The 21,239-nt window shown below is 40.6% G+C and overlaps 1 protein-coding gene across 1 annotated transcript in view; it reads right to left on the reverse strand.

The window, feature by feature from the left end:
• kalrna (kalirin RhoGEF kinase a) overlaps positions 1-21,239 on the reverse strand; it is a 203,067-nt gene that overhangs the window by 140,279 nt on the left and 41,549 nt on the right. Inside the window, exons 9-12 of the mRNA XM_079822059.1 lie at positions 21,024-21,215; positions 8,004-8,173; positions 3,647-3,821; positions 1,870-2,065 (exon numbers count right to left, since the gene is read on the reverse strand). Coding sequence (XP_079678185.1) covers positions 1,870-2,065; positions 3,647-3,821; positions 8,004-8,173; positions 21,024-21,215 — 733 coding nt within the window. The remainder of the gene's footprint in view (positions 1-1,869; positions 2,066-3,646; positions 3,822-8,003; positions 8,174-21,023; positions 21,216-21,239) is intronic.

A 21,239-nucleotide genomic window follows, 5' to 3' on the forward strand; every position in this document is an offset into this window, starting at 1 on the left:
TACAGACTACTTGCCAACACGATCATCATTTTTGAGAGAAATAGTGAAGGTGAATGCATATACGAACAAGTTCTCCATTTAGGATTAGAACAAATTCAACCCAAGCGCCTTTGATGACGTGGATGATTACGTTACTGTTTATCATCTGTCCATCATCGTCTAAAGCCCGCCCTGACAATTTCATTGGTCCGAACAGTTTCTGTTCGGGCATAATTACTCCTCTACGGATCAAGTCAAGACCGAGCTCAAATGTTGTGGGCGGGGCTAAGTTCGGCTGGCATCCAGGCTACTTTAGCATAGCAGCTTGCGGACAAACTTGGAGTAGTGAGGAGGTGCGGAGCCTCATAAAAATTTGGTCTGATGACCATAATAGGTCCATACTTTTGAAAACTCACAAAAACAGCGCAATCTTCGCTTGAAGTGACGAGCGATGCGCGCTCACCGTTTGCAGTGCATTAGAATGTTGTTTTCAAGCCACATCCGCGCTTCATTATAGAAATGAATTGTTTGCATATTGTGGTGTATACAAACAATGTAATAGATAATGGCCAGCGACAAAACCAGCCCGCGCAGTCGCAGTTTAGGAAATATACCATGGCCAATGAGTGATGTGGATGTAGTCATGTGACTGCATTTTGGTTCAACTGCACAACTGGTTCAGACCAAAGCAATTAGTGTGGTGTGAAAAGGAACCAAAAAAGCTGAAAAATGCTACAATGTATAATTGTTTGCCCTTGGTTCGGACCAAATGAACCAAACTAAAGATGTGAAAGCACCCTTAGAGAGACTGAGGGCCCTATTTTAATGATCTGAGTGCATGGTCTGAAGTGCATGTTGCACGTGTGTCCGAATCCACTTTTGCTAGTTTAACGATGGAAAAAACAGTCGGTGCGCCAGGCGCATGGTCCAAATGGATTGTACCTAGTCTCTTAATGAGCCATGGGTGTGTTTTGGGCGTAACGTGCAATAAACTAATCAGAGTCTCATCTCCCATTCCCTTTAAAAGCCAGTTGTGCATACACCATGGCAGATTCATTATTTACATGGTGGAATTTGCGAGCGGAAGGAAAGACGCTTCTCCAGAGAGGAATCCTTTTATTTTTACTATTTAAAAATGTTTGTGTGCTGCTGCGTGTCCCTGTGTGTGTGTAATAAGCAGAGTGTACACGCGTTGTGCACCCGCCTATAGGCACATATTACTAACGCACCCTTTAAATAACACAAAAAATACTGCACTATTGACTTCAGGTTTTTGTTGGTCAATGGCGCAGTCGTTTTCAGTTCCTCAAAATAGCAACTCTCCAACAATGCTTCTTGAACACACCTGGTTTTCAGACCAGCACGCCCATGGCCGAACAGATGGGCATGAGTGCTTTTGCTATTTAAACAATGTGGCGCTGGATGTGAAAATGATAACTGCGTCAGGCTGAAACTAGCAAAAAACACTTGCTCGTTTGCGTTGCATTACACCGGGTGTATGATAGGGCCTTGAATCATCAAACTAATTATTTTCAGACTCTTTGAGAAATTAGGTGATGTACATGTATATTCTGAGAAAATTTGTTTTTTGGCATTGGAGGCACGCAAACCTATTGTAAGAGACAAAATTAGAAACATAACAGGAACAGTTTAAGATTTTTTTCCAGAATTGCATTTAGGAATTTTTGGATTTATTTATTTATTTTTTTTCTTAAGAAGATTTTTGCAGCCCCTGGTCATTTTTTTGTGTAACATGCATCAGGTAGTCAGATAACAGATGTGGGTGAGAACCTGAAGGTACCAAAAGTACAACAACTTGTAACCACCAGCGATTTAATCTCTGTCAGCGCGAAAGCACTCTACTCTTTTTCATCTTCCTCTCTGTCTCACCTGAGGCTTGGACCTCCATGATGTACTGATGCAGGTCTTGACCCTGCTGCATAACCTCATAGGTCATGTTGTTCATGGCCAGTTTTCTCTCTGCGTGCCGCTGGAGTCTCTGTTCGGCCAGACTGGGTTCTTCTGCCGAAAAGTCGTTTAGCTGTCGAACCAGGTCCTCATTCCATGCGTCTAACTCCGCTGTTACCTGCAGGACAGGAAGGATAGTTAAATACCTCTGCACCTGACCTGATGACATTATCATATCAATTATAAATTAATTACTTCAGTAATTTATGGTGAACCAAGAACAAATGTATTTGTTATGTTTTTTTCATGAAATATTGCATTTATATAGCCTCGATACCAGCTGAACTTAGCTCCGCCCACAACATTTGAGGTCGGGATGTTCGGTCTGGACTTGATCCGTTGTGGAGCAATTATGCTCGAACCAGAGCTGTTTGGACCAATCAAATTGTCAGGGTGGGCTTTATAAGATGATGGACGGTAACGTAACCATCCACGTCATGAGTTGAATTCATTTAAATCTGAGTATGACGACGTCAGACTAAAGTACTCTGTGTATCCTTAAATTATTTTTACAACACCGACAAATCATCTTCTTCTACTTCAAGCGTGTGCTGTTGAGTTCTGTTGACAACTATGCGTTTTTTGTTGTTGTTGTATTAAACATTACAAAACATCACAGTATTAAAGCAGTACAGATAGACATGTAAATGACAACTATGTGTTAGTGATGTGTCGTTCATGAACGATTCATTCTTTTTGAACTAATCTTTAATATGACTCTGGAACAAAGAGTTGTTTCAGAGAGCGATAGTTAATTTTGTGTTGACCGCGCATGCACTACATGCCATCGGTTCTATTCAAGATCTTCTACATTCAGCCTATGGGGCTGTGAGTTGGTGGATGAATGACTCGAACCTGAAGACTCGAGAGGCGAACTAATCTTTCCAGGGAACAGACGTGATTAAATGTGAAGTAACAAAAAGAAAGAACGACTCTGATTCGCAGCTGAGGTGAACTAACAGACTGCATAGCCTGAATACCCAGCTAATCAATTAATGAATCATTTCTTTCTTAAAGTCTGGCCTTGGCTGCATTAGCTTATAATTTATTATTTATTCTAAATGTGATCAACGTTTGCATAAATACTAGATGTGTTGGGGAATTTAACATGTGACATTTTAATTATATTCTGCTGAAATGAACGAAATGACTTGAAAAAAGATTTGTTAATTTTGCTGAACGGGTTTTTTAAAGATCCGAGTCCATAAAATGATCCCAACTTCCCACTACTACTAAGTGTCGCTCAACAAATGTCACTTACTCCAATTGAGTGCAGAGGCATTTCGGTTGAGACACGCCCCATAATCGCAGCCCAATGGAGCAGTATCAGACTCATATTCGGACTAGAATTGAGTATGACAACGTCAGGCTAGCATTTATATATAATAAATTATATTTATTATAAATGATTTATCTGTGCACATCATTCTTTAAATTCATGTGCCCTCGTAATCTGTCACTCAAATGAGATCACAGCAATAGCAAACCACAACCATCCAATGATCCAATTAATTCCACATGAACAAAAATCAAGTCCCGCCCTACATTTTTTCTTGTTTGAGAATACTTCATGTGTTAAAATGTGAAAGTTTTTTGGCTTCAAATGGATCATATTCATACTTATAGTTTTTCGAATCAAAAAATGATTTCAAATATACTAACACTAGCATGGAAACACATACAAACACACTGTCTTCACCTCAATGGTGTACTGCTCAAAGATGCGCAGTTGCAGGAAGATGTCAAGTTTGATCTTCCTCTCATGGAAAAGTTCCTCCATGTGGCCCTGGGCCTCCTCTAGCTGCTGTAGGACGCCCTCGATGTGAGCGATAGAGCTGGTGTGAGGCATCTTATTACTGCTCATTGCGGAGTCTCTGTGCAACACAGAATTAATGTGTTAAAAGTTTGAGTTAGGGTTAGTCTAGAACCATTACAATTTGCTTATATTAAAGGAATATATAGTGTAAAGTACAACTTAATGTTTATACGTTTATAAACAACATTTGTGGCATTACGTAAATGACAGACTTTGAACTCCTTCAGTTTATAAAATCAAATGAGAAACACGTTGCCACTAATATACCTGAAATTGATGTATGACAGATTTTGAAATCTCTGGAATTTTCTGTCGGCCTTAATACAACTTTACACAGATGGCTTTGGTAAGTATTCACACCAGTACTAAGCCAACACATGTAATGTTTTAGTGTTATGGGTATACTTTCAAAACAATGTTAAAGCTGCATATATTTTAAACACTTATTCAGTGCTGCATACTTTCAATGTAAGAACAAAAGCAGTAGAAAAACATTAAATGTTCTGGTAACAAGACATCCGTTAGACATTTTATTTAACCCTAAAACACAACAAAATGCAATGCGTAATTAAAAATAGGGGTAAAACACCATCATAATTAAGGAAAATTACATCATATTAACATATTTGCAATGTGTAGTCAGCACGCACAAAGACGAAGATCCAAATAGGCAGTCTTTATTAATGATGTAAAATACACAAGGGATCACAGGAACAACAACTGTGAAATGCTAACTACATAACACATAAATGAGAACTGACAAGGGATTGAACATAACAGGAAGTATAAATAAATATATAAAAGACAGGTGCAAATTATGGGTAATCATAGAAACAAAGGACATAATCAGTAATCTGGGAAACCGAAACTAAACAGTGCAGGGAAAAAGGGGAGGGAATCCATAATCGTGACAGTAGCCCCCCTCCCGGAAGGCACATCCTTGCGCCATAACTGTTATTCTGTGGAGGGAAGGGGCTTTGGAGGAGGGTGTGGAGCTGGTGATGGACAGGGACCAGGAAGAGGGTAGAGGGAGATACCATGGCGAAGCCGACGGGTCAGGGTGGAGCTTTGGCGGAAGGTCTGGGAGGAACCTGGGGGCCGTCTGAGGCAAAAGTGGTGGAGTTAAAGGCAGAGCTAAGAGGCTGACAGACCAGGGAAACATTCATGGCCTGGAAGCCCAAGGTGGAGGCGCTGGCTCCTGGGACCGAGGTGGAGACGAGGGCTCGGCAGACTGGGGTGATGACAGAGGGAGTAAGGACGATGGGGAAGCAGGAGAAGTCTGGTGGAGCCAAAGGGGTGGAGGGTTGAGGCACAGTCAGAGATCCGGCAGTCAGTGGCAGAGGCAGAGCAACGGCTGACTGAGGCTGGGCCGGAGGGATGAGGGAGCCCGGAGGAGTCCTAGGGCTGACAGACCATGGTGGAGCAGAGGGAGCGCAGAGCTGGAGCGGAGCTGACAGGCCAAGGTGGAGACAATGGACCTGAACGCCTGAGGAGAACTCAGGGAATCTGTAATATTTTGCAGAGCTGGGGATTGGGAAGCCAGTGCCAGAGAGATGCACGGAGTTAGTGGTGGGAGCGGAGCGGGACAACACCAGTGGAGATGATGGATCCTGGTTGCTGAATGGAACCAGCCGAGGAGATAGAACCAGGAAGTCGGATGGGAACATTGGAGGGGGAAGGTCTCCGGATGGGACCAGAACATCCAAACAGCCGAACGGGACCAGAAGAGAAGGCATAGATTCGAGGATAGGGACTCGGCAGGGAACTGGATCCGTGGACCACAGGTCTATAAAGCACTGGTCTGCTCCTGGCTCTGGTTCAGACTAGGTGGCTGTCTCTGGCTCCGTGGTAGGAGTCAGCTCTAGCACTTGGTCCGTGGCATACGCAGGGCTGACAGGCTCCTCCTCTACCTTGCAGACGGTGAGAGGAGAACCGCTGTACAGGAGCACCCACCCCAAATAATCCACTAGAGTCCCATGCTCGAGGAGGAGACGCACTGCTGGTAAATCTTTTCTTATATTATAGGCGGTTATTCTGTTATGAATGTTGTCAGCACGATCAGAGGAGATCACAGGAACAATATGAGAAACGCTAACTACATAGACTTTCCAGGGTACTGGAGAGGAGAATTCGGCCGATAGTGGAACCTCAGATTCAGGAGGAACAGTGTGGTTTTTGTCCCGGTCGTGGAACACTGGACCAGCTCTATACCCTTTCCAGGGTGCTGGAGGGTTCATGGGAGTTTGCCCAACCAGTCCACATGTGTTTTGTGGATTTGGAGAAGGCATTCGACTGTGTTCCTCGTGGCATCCTGTGGAGGGTGCTCTGGGAGTATGGGGTCGGCGGCCCCCTGCTTAGGGCTGTTCGGTCCCTGTACGACCGGAGCAAGAGCTTGGTTCGCATTGCCGGCAGTAAGTCAGACCTGTTCCCAGTGCATGTTGGACTCCGGCAGGGCTGCCCTTTGTCACCGGTTCTGTTCATAATTTTTATGGACAGAATTTCTAGGCGCAGCCAAGGGCCGGAGAGTGTCCGGTTTGGGGACCACACGATTTCGTTGCTGCTTTTTGCGGCTGATGTTGTCATGTTGGCCTCCTCAGACCAGGACCTTCAGCGTACACTGGGACGGTTTGCAGCCAAGTGTGAAGCGGCTGGAATGAGAATCAGCACCTCCAAGTCCGAGGCCATGGTTCTCAGTTGGAAAAGGGTGGATTGCCCACTTCAGTTTGGTGGAGAGTTCCTGCCTCAAGTGGAGGAGTTCAGGTATCTTGGGGTCTTGTTCACGAGTGAGGGAAGGATGGAACGGGAGATTGACAGACGGATCGGTGCAGGTTCTGCAGTAATGCAGTCGATGTACCGGTCTGTCGTGGTAAAGAAGGAGCTGAGCTGTAAGGCAAAGCTCTCGATTTACCGGTCAATCTACGTTCCTACTCTCACCTATGGTCATGAGCTGTGGGTCATGACCGAAAGGACAAGATCCCGGATACAGGCGGCCGAAATGAGCTTTCTCCGTAGGGTGGCTGGGCGCTCCCTTAGAGATAGGGTGAGAAGCTCGGTCACTCGGGAGGAGCTCAGAGTAGAGCCGTTGCTTCTCCACATCGAGAGGAGCCAGCTGAGGTGGCTCGGGCATCTATTTCGGATGCCTCCTGGACGCCTTCCCAGGGAGGTGTTCCAGGCACGTCCCAATGGGAGGAGACCCCGGGGAAGGCCTAGGACACGCTGGAGGGACTATGTCTCCCGGCTGGCCTGGGAACGCCTCGGGGTTCCCCCGGAAGAGCTGGAGGAATTAGCAAGGGAGAGGGAAGTCTGGGCATCTCTGCTTAGACCCCGCGACCCGGCCCCGGATAAGCAGAAGATGATGGATGGATGGCTAACTACATAAATCAAAAACGAGAACCGACAAGGGACTGAACATAACAGTGAGGGCAAGGCGAACATAATGAAAGAGAGGGGCAAATTATAAGTAACCATAGAAACAAATGAGGAAACCGGTAAATAACCATGATTTAATACAATAGGGCCCTATTTTCACAGACTTTTCTTAGAGTGTGCCTTTTAGACTTCCACTATGTGTATTTACTGTAAAAACACATTCCAGTTGTTTAAGAGGGTCAAGGTTTGGCCGGTGAGCATGGTCCAACTAAGCTGTAATATACCATTAAGTGGCCAAAAAGAATTTGGTAACCATTTATATTTACAGAGTCCGTGTTACATGTTACATGTAGTTAATGTAGTAATAATATAAATTATACATAATTAAATGCGACTAACCCTTAATCAAATCCTAACCCTATAGTACGTACAAGCAGTTAATTATTTTGACTTAAATGTATAATTACACTGTAACACGGATACCTTAAAATAAAGTGTAACCAAGTATTTTTCTCAATAGCCATTCAAAAGCAGCTGTGTTTTATGATGATGTAAATTATTTGTAAGTAGTTTACAAATCACTAAGATTTCGTCGTATTTTATGTTTCACCAGTGTGTCATTTTTGGAATGCTCTGTGATGTAGGTTTGTGTTTTAGAGTGATCAGTCATGTCATTTATAGCGATTGGCCCAAAAACGAAGCACTTGTTGTCTCCTCAAGCTTCAACGACTGTTTGTGAAAGGTTAAATATCAAGGGTATGTAAACATTTGAACGGGATAATTTGTGCAAATTAAGTGAATTTTGTCTGTGTAATGTAAATACCTGTTGAGATTTTGAAAAGTATGTAAACTTATGAGCACGTGTTGATACCTGAGTTGTTGCATGAGGTCTTCTCCCTCTTTAATGACGTTGAGTGTGGCCTCCAGTGTGGCCGTCTGCTGCTGCTGAAACTGTTTGATCAGCTCCTGAACCGAATCAACCGAGTCAGAACAAACGTCCTCCAGCAGCTCCTTTTGCAGGTCCTCCATCCACGTCCACAACTGAAACACACAAAACAAACGCACATTAATGCATGTACAGACTTTCAGAGATAGCTTCTGATGATGTTTCCTCATGATAGTCCTCCTACTCTTTAACTTAATAAAATTAAGTTTATAATCAACATTTATTCCCCACAATGGAACCAAAACCTGACCCATATACAAGCGCAGTAACACACTTACTCCAGTAAAGACCTAAAAAAAGTTTCACAACTTTTCTACAGACTCAGAGATGGAGTGACCTGTCTGCACAGATTATTACTCTCATCTAACAATAATCTGCCCTGAATCCAATATTAGAAAGCAGCCTGAAATGTATGCTCTCATTTCTCATTCTGCTTCCATTTTTAACATTTCAGTGTAAAAGATTAAACAGTATAGAAATGATTCAGACAGTTCATTAAAACGTAGAACAGAATGATCCCCCAAACACTGGAGTGCTATGTGGTGTAGTGTTTAAAGGTCAGTGCCGGTTTGAGAACCAATCGGACATTTAACATCATCTCCTGATGTCTTGAGGTTCCTCAAGAGGGACTGAACCTTAAATGTATAATCATATTACATAAAATCCACAGAAACTATTCAATTACATTATCGGTCAATGTTTTTTAATGTTTTTGAAAGAAGTCTCTTATGCTCACTAAAGCTTCATTTAAAGGGATAGTTCACCCTGGAATGAAAATAAAGCCATCTTTAACTCACCCTGCTGTTGTTCTAATGCCCTATGTCCTTCTATCTTTTTCGGACCTCAAAAGCACAAATTTTAAAAATAGTCCTGCACGCGCTCCTCCATATAATGGCTGTGAATTTCGACCAGGCTAAAACTTTACAAAAATTATACAAAAGTATCACGCAATCATACATAGAAAGTGTTCAGGAGGCATACTATAAGGTTTTGCGAGAAAGAAACCGTATTATTCAGTCAAAATAATGAGCTTAACCGTTACTCTGTGCATGTTCCTGTGAGTGCCTGCAAGTCATCAGCAGCCCCACTGTTGTCATGTTACCCAGGATAAGCACACACACACCGTTTTGAGAAATCAGGCTCGATAGAAACAAACGCGACTCTCGTCTTTTCTATAAGATATATGATAAGAAATAATACAATAATACTAATAATGAGGAAAACATCCTGAAGTGAATGTTGTGTACCGGTTGTCATGACAACATTGCGCGAGCGGCTGCTGACGGCTCGCACGCACTCACAGGAATGCACAGAGTAACGTCCGAGCTCAGTGTTTTGACTGAATAATAGGGTTTCTTTCTTGCAAAACCTTATAGTATGCCTCCTGAACACTTTCCATATATGGCGCCCGTCTTACTGTATTATATACTGTATTATCTATTATATGGAGGAGCACGTGCAGGACTATTTTTTTTATTTCTGCTTTTGAGGTCAGAAAAAGATAGAGGGACACAGGGCATTAGAACAACAGCAGGGTGAGTACAAGATGGCTTTATTTTCATTTCAGGGTGAACTATCCCTTTAACCGTAGTAAAAATAGTAATATTGTGAAATTATTGAAACATAAATGTTTTCTGTTAAAATTTTTTTGAATGTAATTTGTCTTTTTTCATGACTCTTTGATTAATAAAAGTTTCAAAGAACAGTACTTTTTGAAATAGAAATCTTTTGTAACATTATACATTTGATCAAATTAATGCATCCTTGCTGAATAAACGTTCATACAACAATGTATATTATTAATATTTCACAATATTGCTGTTTTTATTGTATTTTGATATAGCAGCTTTGGAGGATGATTCAGTTCAGAACTACAAACACAAATACAAAGTGTTAAAAAAAACAAAACAAACATGGCATGGCGGATATGCACGACCGACGGTTAAGAGAGGGTTAGATAAAAGGGTTTGAGTGAATAATAATCAACATTTAACCAGATTTTTTTTTTTTTATTCATGTTATCCATGTCATATTTCATCTGCAACAACAATGTGGACTTTCTTAAAGATCCGTTTGGCCATTAACTTTTAAATGCATCATTTGCAAACACATGTGGAGAGTCCCTGCATGAAAGACCCGCGACTGCAGATCTATGTGCTACTTCTGTTCTCTCTAAAATGATAGGAAATGAAATGTGGAGGATGGTAACTGGGACAAGATGATTGACAGGCCAGTTTACAGTGACAGGATACACGTAACTATGTGACAGAGTGTCCGTTAAAGATGCTACTTTACTCTTTTGCTACACACTCAAAAGTATGTACTTTTTCTTAGTAAAAAGAGTACATGCTTTTAGGACTTAGTATAAGTAGGCGAATGTAATTCATGTAAGTCATGTAATTCCTTTTCTCTAATGTGATCATGTCAGGTGCTTCCCTTGTCTAATGGGTCATATTCTAATTGGTTCATTGTGTCCAGGTGTGTCTTGTTTTCTTATTAGTCTCTGTGTGTATATACACAGATCAGGCATAACATTATGACCACCTTCCAAATATTGTGTTGGTCCCCCTTTGCTGCCAAAACATCCTGACCCGTCGAGTCATGGACTTCACTAGACCCCTGAATGTGTGCTGTGGTATCTGGCACTAAGATGTTAGCAGCAGATCCTTTAAGTCCTGTACGTTGCGAGCTGGGGCCTCTATGGATCGGTGGACTTGGACTTGTTTGTTCAGCACATCCCACAGATGCTTGATTGGATTGAGAGGCCAAGTCAACACTTCAAACTCGTTGTTGTGCTCCAACCATTCCTGAACCATTTTTGCTTTGTGTCAGGTGCATTATCTGCTGAAAGAGCCATAGCCACCAGGGAATACTGTTTCCATGAAAGGTTGGTACATGGTCTGCAACAATGCTTAGGTAGGTGGTACGTGTCAAAGTAACATCCACATGGATGGCAGCAGAACATTGCCCAAAGCATCACTGCCTCTGCCGGCTTGGCTTCTTCCTATAGTGCATCCTGGAGCCATGTGTTCCCCAGGTAAGCACACGCACCCGCCCATCCAAGTGATGTAAAAGAAAACATGATTCATTAGACCAGGCCACCTTCTTCCATTGCTCCATGGTCTAGTTCTGATTTCGCCAGTGGACAGGGGTCAGCATGGGCACCCTGTCTGGTCTGCAGCCTTGTAGCCCCAAATGCAACAAACTGCGATGCACTGTGTATCGACACCTTTTTATCAGAACCAGCATTAACTTCTTGCGCTACAGTAGCTCGTCTGTTTGATCGGACCACACGGGCCAGCCTTCGCTCCCCAGGAACACTTCAAAAGAGCTGCAGTTTTGGAGATGCTCTGACCCAGTCGTCTAGCCATGACAATTTGGTCCTTGTCAAAGTCGCTCTAATCCTTACACTCGCCCATTTTTCCTGCGTCTAACACATGAACTTTGAGGACAAAGTGTTCACTTGCTGCCTAATATATCCCACCCACTGAAGAGATAATCCGTGTTATTCACTTCACCTGTCATAATGTTATGCCTGATCCATGTATTTAGGCCTCATGTTACCATTGTTCCAAGGTCTAGCTTTGTGATGTTCGTGGAACTACTGTTGGTGAGTTTTATGTTCATGTTCAAGTTTACTTCATGGTTTTTAGTCAAGTGTTTATGTATTTTGAATTTGTTTATGTGTGCGTTGTATTTGATCAAGTTTTAATCTGCACATGGGTTCAATTCAACTTGCCTTCAGTGGACTAGTTACACATACTTTCTCAAAGGATTCCTATATGTAATTCCAAATGATCATAATATATACAATTTCATAACTCAATTTTATATGGCAATGAAACTAAATAAACAAGGTGCATTTCAGGAATATTGTAAATTGTCAAGTTGGCAACCACAATGCATTAATAAGAGATAATACATCTAAAATAGTGTCTCCAAGACTACTAACTTTTCCAGTATAGAATTGCAGTACATGCATACATAAAGCATTATACTTGCAGCATTAGATATGAGCAGAACAGAGTTATTGTGCATACATGAAATGTAACAACTGTTAAAATGATGTTAGCTGTTGTCATGACAATTTGTGTGCATCTTGTTTACTCAGCTGTGGAAGACCGAACCAATTCAGAGTGTCCTACATTTACAGTTCCTGTGCAAACAAACGCATGTCATCTTTGTGCTGCATTAAAACCGCTCTGTAAAAGCATCCTCGATGTTCTGTGTGGAGGAATAAAAACTCTTTGAATGAATTCTTTTAAAGAGCACCTATTATGGCATTTAAAATGTTCCAAATATTGTTTTAGAAGTCCCCAACAACAGTTTTGCATGCATGCAATGACAAAAAAGACTTTAGTTTTCTTATAATATGCATTTATTTTTACCTGTTTTGACAGCGATTCTCAAATGATTCCTTTAGTGATTCACTTTTCAAAACCCCGCCTTTACGTGACACTAATCTGCGGTGATTGGTCCGATGGACCCAGTCAGCTGTGATTGGTATAGTCTGTGCAGATATTTTCGGAAACGGAACGCCCATCAAAGTCTTATAGTGACAGTAATTTGTAAATATGTGTCAGGAGTTATGAATATGAAAACCGCGTCTGTACCGTTTGATTGTAATATGAGCCTCAGCTGATCTCATTCATAAAAAAACTCCTTTCTCCTCACGAAGACTCGCGACAAATCAACATCCCTCAGGGCTTTTAGTTCAAAAGTGTGCAGATGAGGAGACATATTGATAGATTCTCATATGTCTGTGTCAAATTTCTAAACAGAGGAGTATTTTTTATTCAATACTTCCTCAAAATGTGCAGATATAGCCTAATCATGAGCGATTGATTCTCTTATGTGTTGTTTTCAATTCATACTGGCAGCCGGAGGGCGCTCTGTGCACATGTAGTCCATGTACAGACAGACGAAGAAGATACCATGTGCCATAATAGAAGTCCATAATAAAAGCTTCCTGAGATCGCGAAACATACATTTGACGACTAATAAACACTCAATCGCGACGATGTATGGTTTATCTTCAAGCCACTTAGTCTTCAAATGCTCATCCTTGGGCAGATGAAAAAAGTTTGCTTTTGAGTCGCACTTCAGAACAGAGCGTCTCGTCGCCATGATGTTTTCTAGTTTTCACTGGCGTCTTGGAGCGCAATAAGTGGGCGTATCGTATTCAAATAACTTGACAAGTTGACGTCATCTAGTCAGAGAAAAAGCTTCGGTCTTCTAACGATTCTTAAAAATGACTCAGAGTCGACTCTTACTTTTGAAAGAAAATAACTATAAATACGGTGTACTGTCATATTTCAAAACTATGCAGGATGTTTTTGTTCACTTAGATCTATGTTACACTCTACATGAAAGGTAAATTTCAACATTCTGTGATAGGTGCTCTTTAATAACTAATTAACTTCTGAATATCTTGTTGATGAGAGTATCAGTCACACAGGCATGTTTGATAAACACAAATCCCTCTTTGTAAGACCTTACAGTGTTTCCACCTTTTGAGTAATGACTTGCTATGACATTTGTGATTATTTGATAATGATTCCCGAAATTCACAAACAGCTATTTGTTGATCATAACTGATCATGACCAGAAACAAAAAAAAGCTATAAAAATTCCCATGGCATTTTAAGAATTTGTAATGAATCCCTGACATCTCCAGGTTTTCCATGACCGTGGGAACCCTAACTCTGCCAGAAGCAAAAAGAGAGACTGTAATGATAAATAAGGCGTTTCCCAATCTACAGTGCGGAGGCTGGTGCTGTTTAACTCTAACATGTTGCAGGCGTAGAGGAGCTCTACAGGAGGATGTGATATTCATGATAGATGATTCCCTCAGCAGAGGTTTGAGACACACTCAGGAATATTATTCATATTAATCATACACAAGAGCTCTGAACAGCAACACGTATGACAAGTTTTACAATACAGGAAATCGCCCACACTAGGGAAAAGCTAAACAGAATGGATGCATTAAACCAAACCACGCCGCAAAGACATACAGATATCCCTTACAGAAACAAACACGGCCTACGTGCCACTTCAAGAGTTTTTGCTTTACATTTATTTCAAACATAGTCAACATGATATGCCTCTCTAGGGGTGTGTTCAGTTGGATTGGTTTGTTTAGTTCGGAACAAAAAAAAGGTCCTGGTCCACTTTGCATTCACATTGGCATTTTAACACCGAACCTAAAGGCATAGGGATACGTTCACAACCTGATTGGTCGGGTTTTATTACGTATATTTGGCAAACTGAACATCCAAAACAATGCTGTGTGCTGGGATAAATGTATGGGGTATGTGTGTAGCCTACATGTGAGAAACTGTGAAGAGCTTATAAACTGTGTAAAGGAGTCAAAACAGTGGCAGGAATCCCTCCGTCACACACACAAACCAAGATCTCCTGTACCGAACTATGATGAGAAAAAACGGGTTTGCTTCAAGCGGCAATCTCCACAGTTTCTCTTGAAGCCAATACAGAAGTGACTTAAACTGCAATTCATTGACTGGCCGCTAGGGACAGGCTCCAGAAGGAGCAGAAACTCATTGAGCTCATGTTAAAATGGCCAACTTTACAGCAGAAAAACACATGTTTATAGTCTGGTAAAAATTGTGCTTTTGGTCCATACGGCTAATTTTGCCCTTCATGACAACTGTGAGGGGGGTGATTTTTTTTATAACTCATTCGTTTACATTATATTAAGCTTTAAAGTCCTGCATAATTAAGGGCGTGGCCACTTTGAGTGACAGGTGGATAACCATTTATCTGCTGTCTGTTAGTCATCACGTCACCTTAGCTCCACCCACGTCCCGCCTCTTTGCCCATTTTCTGTTATCCTGCTGACAAGATGGAAACGGCCAGCTCGTCCCTACTTTACACTTCAAAACGGCTCTTCAGAATCCTATGGGTGACGTCACGGACATAAACGTCCATATTTTTTTACAGTCTATGGTGTGCTTGAGCATTCTGTCCTTTTTAGGGTCGCACCTTGTGACATCACGTCCTGTTTTTGGTTTGTTTACTTGTCTGTGGTCCGTGTTTTGCGTTCATATTTCAGTTGAACCACATCAGAGTTGGTTTGGAAGCGGACAGAGACACATCTTTTCTGCGGACTTGTTTGGTGCACACCAGGGTTCAGATGGCAGTGTTCACACTTCCTCAAATGAACCGCACTAAAGCCCCGTTCACACCGCCAGCGACTTTTCCGCTGTATGTCGCTAGTCTCTGTACTGTGAGGCGCTTGTGGGCGTTCCAGTGCTGTTGTTCTAATGTTATTGGTAGACAGCACGTCTGGCCATATCTATAGAAAACGCAAGTGATATATACAACTAATATATAATTCTAATTTGACTAGGATTAAAGAATTAAAAGTGACATTCTGCTGTTGGAGAGTGTTGTTGTATAAACCACAGAAGTGCTCAGTGCATTAAAACATTAACTAGATTAACGATCAATCTATCAACAAATTAAACTCACTTATACTGTCAAAAATTACTAAAACTTCATTCGAATTTGACAAATAATATATTTTCTTGTTCCTAATAATCAACATAATGCAGAGGAAACTAATATGAACTGCAGCAGTGCTAAGCATCATATAAATAACACAAACTATCAATGTATGAATCAAACTCACATACTGCCGATCATTTTATTATATCCATGTGGTTACATTCAAACCATATAATATAAAGAAATCACTCACAAACTCTGTCCTGTCTTGCCTGCACTCGAGACGGTGACGTGAGCTTATGGGGGTAGATTTGTTGCATTATTCCAAACAAATAGATTGTTATCCACAAATAAATGTAAAGAGATTCACAAAAATGAAATAAATTCACAAATAAATAGAATGAGATCCACAAATATATGCAGGAGTTTCACAAAAATGAATTAGATTCACAAATAAATACAATGACATTTGTGAATAAAAAAAATATCCACACATATGTTTTATGTCACAAACACAACTCTGCCCTGCATTCATTTGTGAATCTCTTCCTGTGCATTTGTGAATCTCTTCCTCTGCATTTGTGGATCGCTTCTTGCACATTTGTAAATCGCAGCACAGCGCGTGGATTTTGAAACATTTCTAGCGTCTACACTCAAACAAATCCACAAATAGGTAAACTCCACCCACCGTCTACTTGAGCCAATCATATAACGGCCATATTGTGCTGACTAGAGCCATAGAGCTCTCGCTAGTTCTAAACATCTCCGCGCTGTCAGTCTGTTTTAATAGGATTTAGCAGGATAGACAGCATTTTCACTGTATTTGCAGCGATTTCTGTCGAATATTAACACAATATGTGCATTGACTTCGATTAGGCTTTACAGTAGCATTTTATTCTGGGGAGAGATAAAGAAAAGACAACGTTAATCTTTTTTTGAGTGATCTGGTCATTTTATTTGGGTCATGACAGTACAACATGATATTACATCGTTGAGTATTGTAGTCAATCGCGGGCATTTCTGTTGAAAATAATAACCAATCACAGTGTTTCCCACACATAGACTAACTTTTTTTTAACGCTATTTAAAACGTTCAGCTGCATTTCCTTTCCCTGCTCTTCCTCCGTCTCTCTGTCACTCACGCGCGTCTCTCGCTCTCAAATTGCCAAGCTGCTTTTGATATGAAACAAAGTCTAAGCGTTTACATTTTTTTAAGTTTTAAAACGAAATTCAAACAATAAAAAGCGGTGTGGCACTAATGAGTAAAGTCAGAGGCGTTGAAAAACTACCTGCTCTCATCTCCCTGCGGCACGCGCGGTCACGTAGTTCACGGAGCTCTCATAGACGCTTTTGACTGAAAGATCTCAGAGAATCTAAAAACTGTTGAAATGACAGATAGCATCTGGATATAGTAGCTGTTGCAGTGGTGCTCACGTTATCTAACTGAAGTCTAACGATATATTATATAACACTAAACATTACCTCTAACGTGCTTCACAAAATACATCTTCTATCAATATTCCTGAGAGGTCAACTAATGTCATAAAATCTCAAAATATGCAGTAATTTCATCAGTTTGCCAGGAGTGTGCTTGAGATAACCTACACTGAAATGAATGGGGTTCAGGGTTCAATGCTGGAAGAACTATTATTGGTCACTCCATGACACTCTTTAAGTCTATGGGAGTGGTAACTAACGGCTCTGGCCAAAACGTGATTGGTTGGAGCGAGAATGTGCTACGATTGGTCAGCACAATATGGCCGTTATATGATTGGCTCAAGTACACGGTGGGTGGAGTCTACCTATTTGTGGATTTGTTTGAGTGTAGACGCTAGAAATGTTTCAAAATCCACGCGCTGTGCTGCGATTTACAAATGTGCAAGAAGCGATCCACAAATGCAGAGGAAGAGATTCACAAATGCACAGGAAGAGATTCACAAATGAATGCAGGGCAGAGTTGTGTTTGTAACATAAAAACATATGTGTGGATATTTTTTTTATTCACAAATGTCATTGTATTTATTTGTGAATCTAATTCATTTTTGTGAAACTCCTGCATATATTTGTGGATCTCATTCTATTTATTTGTGAATTTATTTCATTTTTGTGAATCTCTTTACATTTATTTGTGGATAACAATCTATTTGTTTGGAATAATGCAACAAATCTACCCCCATATGAGCTCCACAGACACTTGGTAGTGTCTCAACGATGGTTGAAGTGTGAGTATAATCTTACTGTAGCCAGCTTTTTTTAAAGCTCATTATTCCATTCATAGAGTGAGCCTTTCACTTTACAGTAGTTTACAGTTTAAAGGAAGTTACTCCCATAATTCACGCAAAGTGTCATGGGACGTAGGAAAAAGGCAGATAGGGCTGTTTCCATTGTATATGCAAATTTTATGTACATTACATTTTAAAATTAAAAGTTATTTCTATTATTGTTTATCTTGTAAAGTAAAGCCATTTATTTATGTATTTTTAATATTCACACATCAAATAGATACGTGTGCTATCAAGGTCAATTATACAACTGTTGAAGTATGAGTGGGTGTTTGAACTGTAGAATTGAGAATATTTTTCCTGTTGAGTTTGTTCTCTGTCTAAAGCATTTACAGAGGCTACATTCACCTCATTCTTAAGTGTGTGTGTGTGTTTTCAGACTGAAATGAAGTGTTTCTGGAGTGCTGCTAAACCTGAGCTCATTCAAGGGCTTGTGTGGTGACCTCTGGATGCAGGAGTCTCTTTCAGTAGGACGGTCGAGAAACTCTCCAGGCCAGTGTGAAACATTGTAAAACTTTGGCCTGCAGGAGAACCTCCTTTTGCCAAGAACCGCTGATGTTAGCCTCAGCTCACATAATGTAGCTCTTTTCATGGAATGGAATGTGCTGTGTATAAACACTACTGTAACACATTTAACCAAACAGAAAATTCACACAGTTCACAGATTAAAGAGCAACTCTGATTCTTACATGAGTAAGAAATACTAGAAACTACAGCTGTTTGATATATTACATGGTAATAACACATAATTGAAAATGCAAGGATAAAATTAGTTATTACAACTACCAAATAGTATGTTATTTATTTCTATTTACACGCTACTCAATTTAAAATAAAAAAGTCACAAATGAGAGTTGTATTATGCCCTTGATTTTGTTTTTGCGGTTTACTAGAATATGTTTCCATGCTTGAATGATCAAAAACACATTATTTTTCACATATTTGACATTGTTGCAGCACCTCTCTTCCCAGTCTGTCAGTAACGCTCTGTTTGTTCAGTTCCTGTCTCTATGAAGCCGCTCCTTCTGAAAAGCACAATGTGCTCTGATTGGTCGGCTGGAGCAGTGTGTTGTGATTGGTCAAGCGTGACGAGCGTGTTTCAGAAATGAGTTTAGACTAATTAACTAACTAACTAACTAACTAACTAACTAACTAACTAACTAACTAACTAACTAACTAACTAACTAACTAACTAACCCCGCCCCTTTATTTTGAATATGCCTTGTTCGGAAATTATTTAAATGAGGAATGTTGTGTTGTATTTGTTCCCGGAAGAAAAGTCAAGACTACAATCAAGGCCTTTGAGTTCAGAAACAATGCACACTGATATAAAGAAGGACTACTTTTGGAGGGACTTTGTGCTTTCTAACTTATGCTCAAACAGCAACATTACACTAAAGAAATTTGAAAATGTAAAAAAACCCAAAACATAATAGGTTGTTTTTAAATATCTTCTGTATGTCAACAATAGACTCATTTTGGCTTTTTTAAATTTATCCTCAGGAATTAGAATTTTAAATGAAACATGAAATATGAGAAATTTGTTTTAAGAAAAAAATTATGAGAAATTAATGTTAAAACTTCTTCAAATGAACTTATTTCAAATAGATGCTGTTCTTTTGAATGTTCTATTCATCAAAGAATCCTGAAAAAACAACAACTGTATCATGGTTTCCACAAAAATATTAAGCAGCATGACATTGATAATACTAAGAAATGTTTCTTCAGCACCAAACTAGCATATTATAATGATTTCTGAAGGACTGCTGAAGGAAGCTGTGCCATGACAGGAAAAATTACATTTAAAAATAATTTTAAATAGAAAACAGTTAAAATTGTAATAATATTTCCCAATATTGCTGTATGTAATGTACTTTTTATCAAATAACGGTAAATGTAGCCTTGGTGAGCACAAGATACATCTTTAAAACACTTCAACAAAACTGATTTCATGAATATTGTAAACTTACATAAAGCATGTAGTTTTTCATCTTGAAATAAATAAATAACCCTGGTTTATCGTCATTCTAATCCCGTTTTTTAACCCCAGGTACAGGAACGTTTTATGGGGTTGGCACTGCTTTTTACCCAGGGTTATGATTTTGCACTGTTAACCCCGCATTGTGGTGCCAAACTTGTAGTGTGAAATGATGCAGTGTTAGAATATTAAAGCTAGACGCTTAGCAACAGCCAACCAATCACGTACATATTTGCATGCTTTGTACAGTCACGGAAACACTGCACATTCTATAAAAAAGAGTAAATTAAGCGTTTGAGAGGAAAAACGCAAATGCAGACAGAAAATGCAACAATTGGAGTGAAGTATCCATTCAGTATAAACTTGATAGTACAGTCGGCTATACAAGGATGCGCAATGCTAGAGCTTTTATGTAAACAGGATGTGTGCTGCCTTCATCCAATCAATGACACTGACCCTGCAAATATGCAAATCAGAACGTTAACTCAGGGCATAGGAATGTACAACGTGAAACGTCAGTTTATAAACACCCAGGATTAATTGTTATCCCTGGGTATTTTATGGGCAGTGTGAAAAGTGAAGCAAGATTACTCAGGATTCAGTTAACACGGGTTTAGAATGACCCAGCGTTAACTATTTTAAGTGTAAAAAGCCCTAAAGTGTGTTTTACAAGATCTTAGTCTCCAGAGAGAGAGAGAGAGAGAGAGAGAGAGAGAGAGAGAGAGAGAGAGAGAGAGAGAGAGAGAGAGAGAGAGAGAGAGAGAGAGAGAGAGAGAGAGAGAGAGAGAGATCAGGACATCAGAGGCCTACAATCCCCATATTTCAACAAAACTATTGCTCATGGTAGAGCTGCATGAGACAAGCACAGCACCAAATAGCCCCAGAAAGATGGATTGTGCCACTTAACCCTCCAACATATTTACTCTCTTTGTCCTTCTCAAACACAGGGCGCATGAGGTGATGGATGTAGCGTTCTGTCACATTACTGCGTAATAAATCACTAATAATCACTGCTATTGACTGCAGCAGCAATGGGCCTTAAACATGTAATACGTTACGTAATGGCAAAAGCGTTTAACTTTTCACACAAGTGTCTGATTGGCAGCTGGAGAGGTAAACAGCATGTTCTCTTGTAGCACATCTGGCACTGCTCAGCAAAACCTCCCAGCATTCCTCTGCCATCCACCTGGTATGTGTGTGAGCGAGCAGTCTTACCTCTTTAGTGTGCGTGTGGAAGGAGACGGACATGTCCAGCAGTAGTTTTCTTTGCTCCACTCTCCTAACGAAGTCCTGGATCCTGACCTCCAGGTGTCGCGCTGCCTTATAGATCTCCTCAGGGTCACACTCGCCCGTCTGGGCCAACTGCTCCGCTGCTTCCAGGAGTTTATCTGCATTAGTGTAAGTGTTCTGATCCGGGAGAGAGAAAACATG

This window comes from Gobio gobio (genome assembly GCF_949357685.1).
Source record: "Gobio gobio genome assembly, chromosome: 7".
Classification (NCBI taxonomy): Eukaryota; Metazoa; Chordata; class Actinopteri; order Cypriniformes; family Gobionidae; genus Gobio; species Gobio gobio.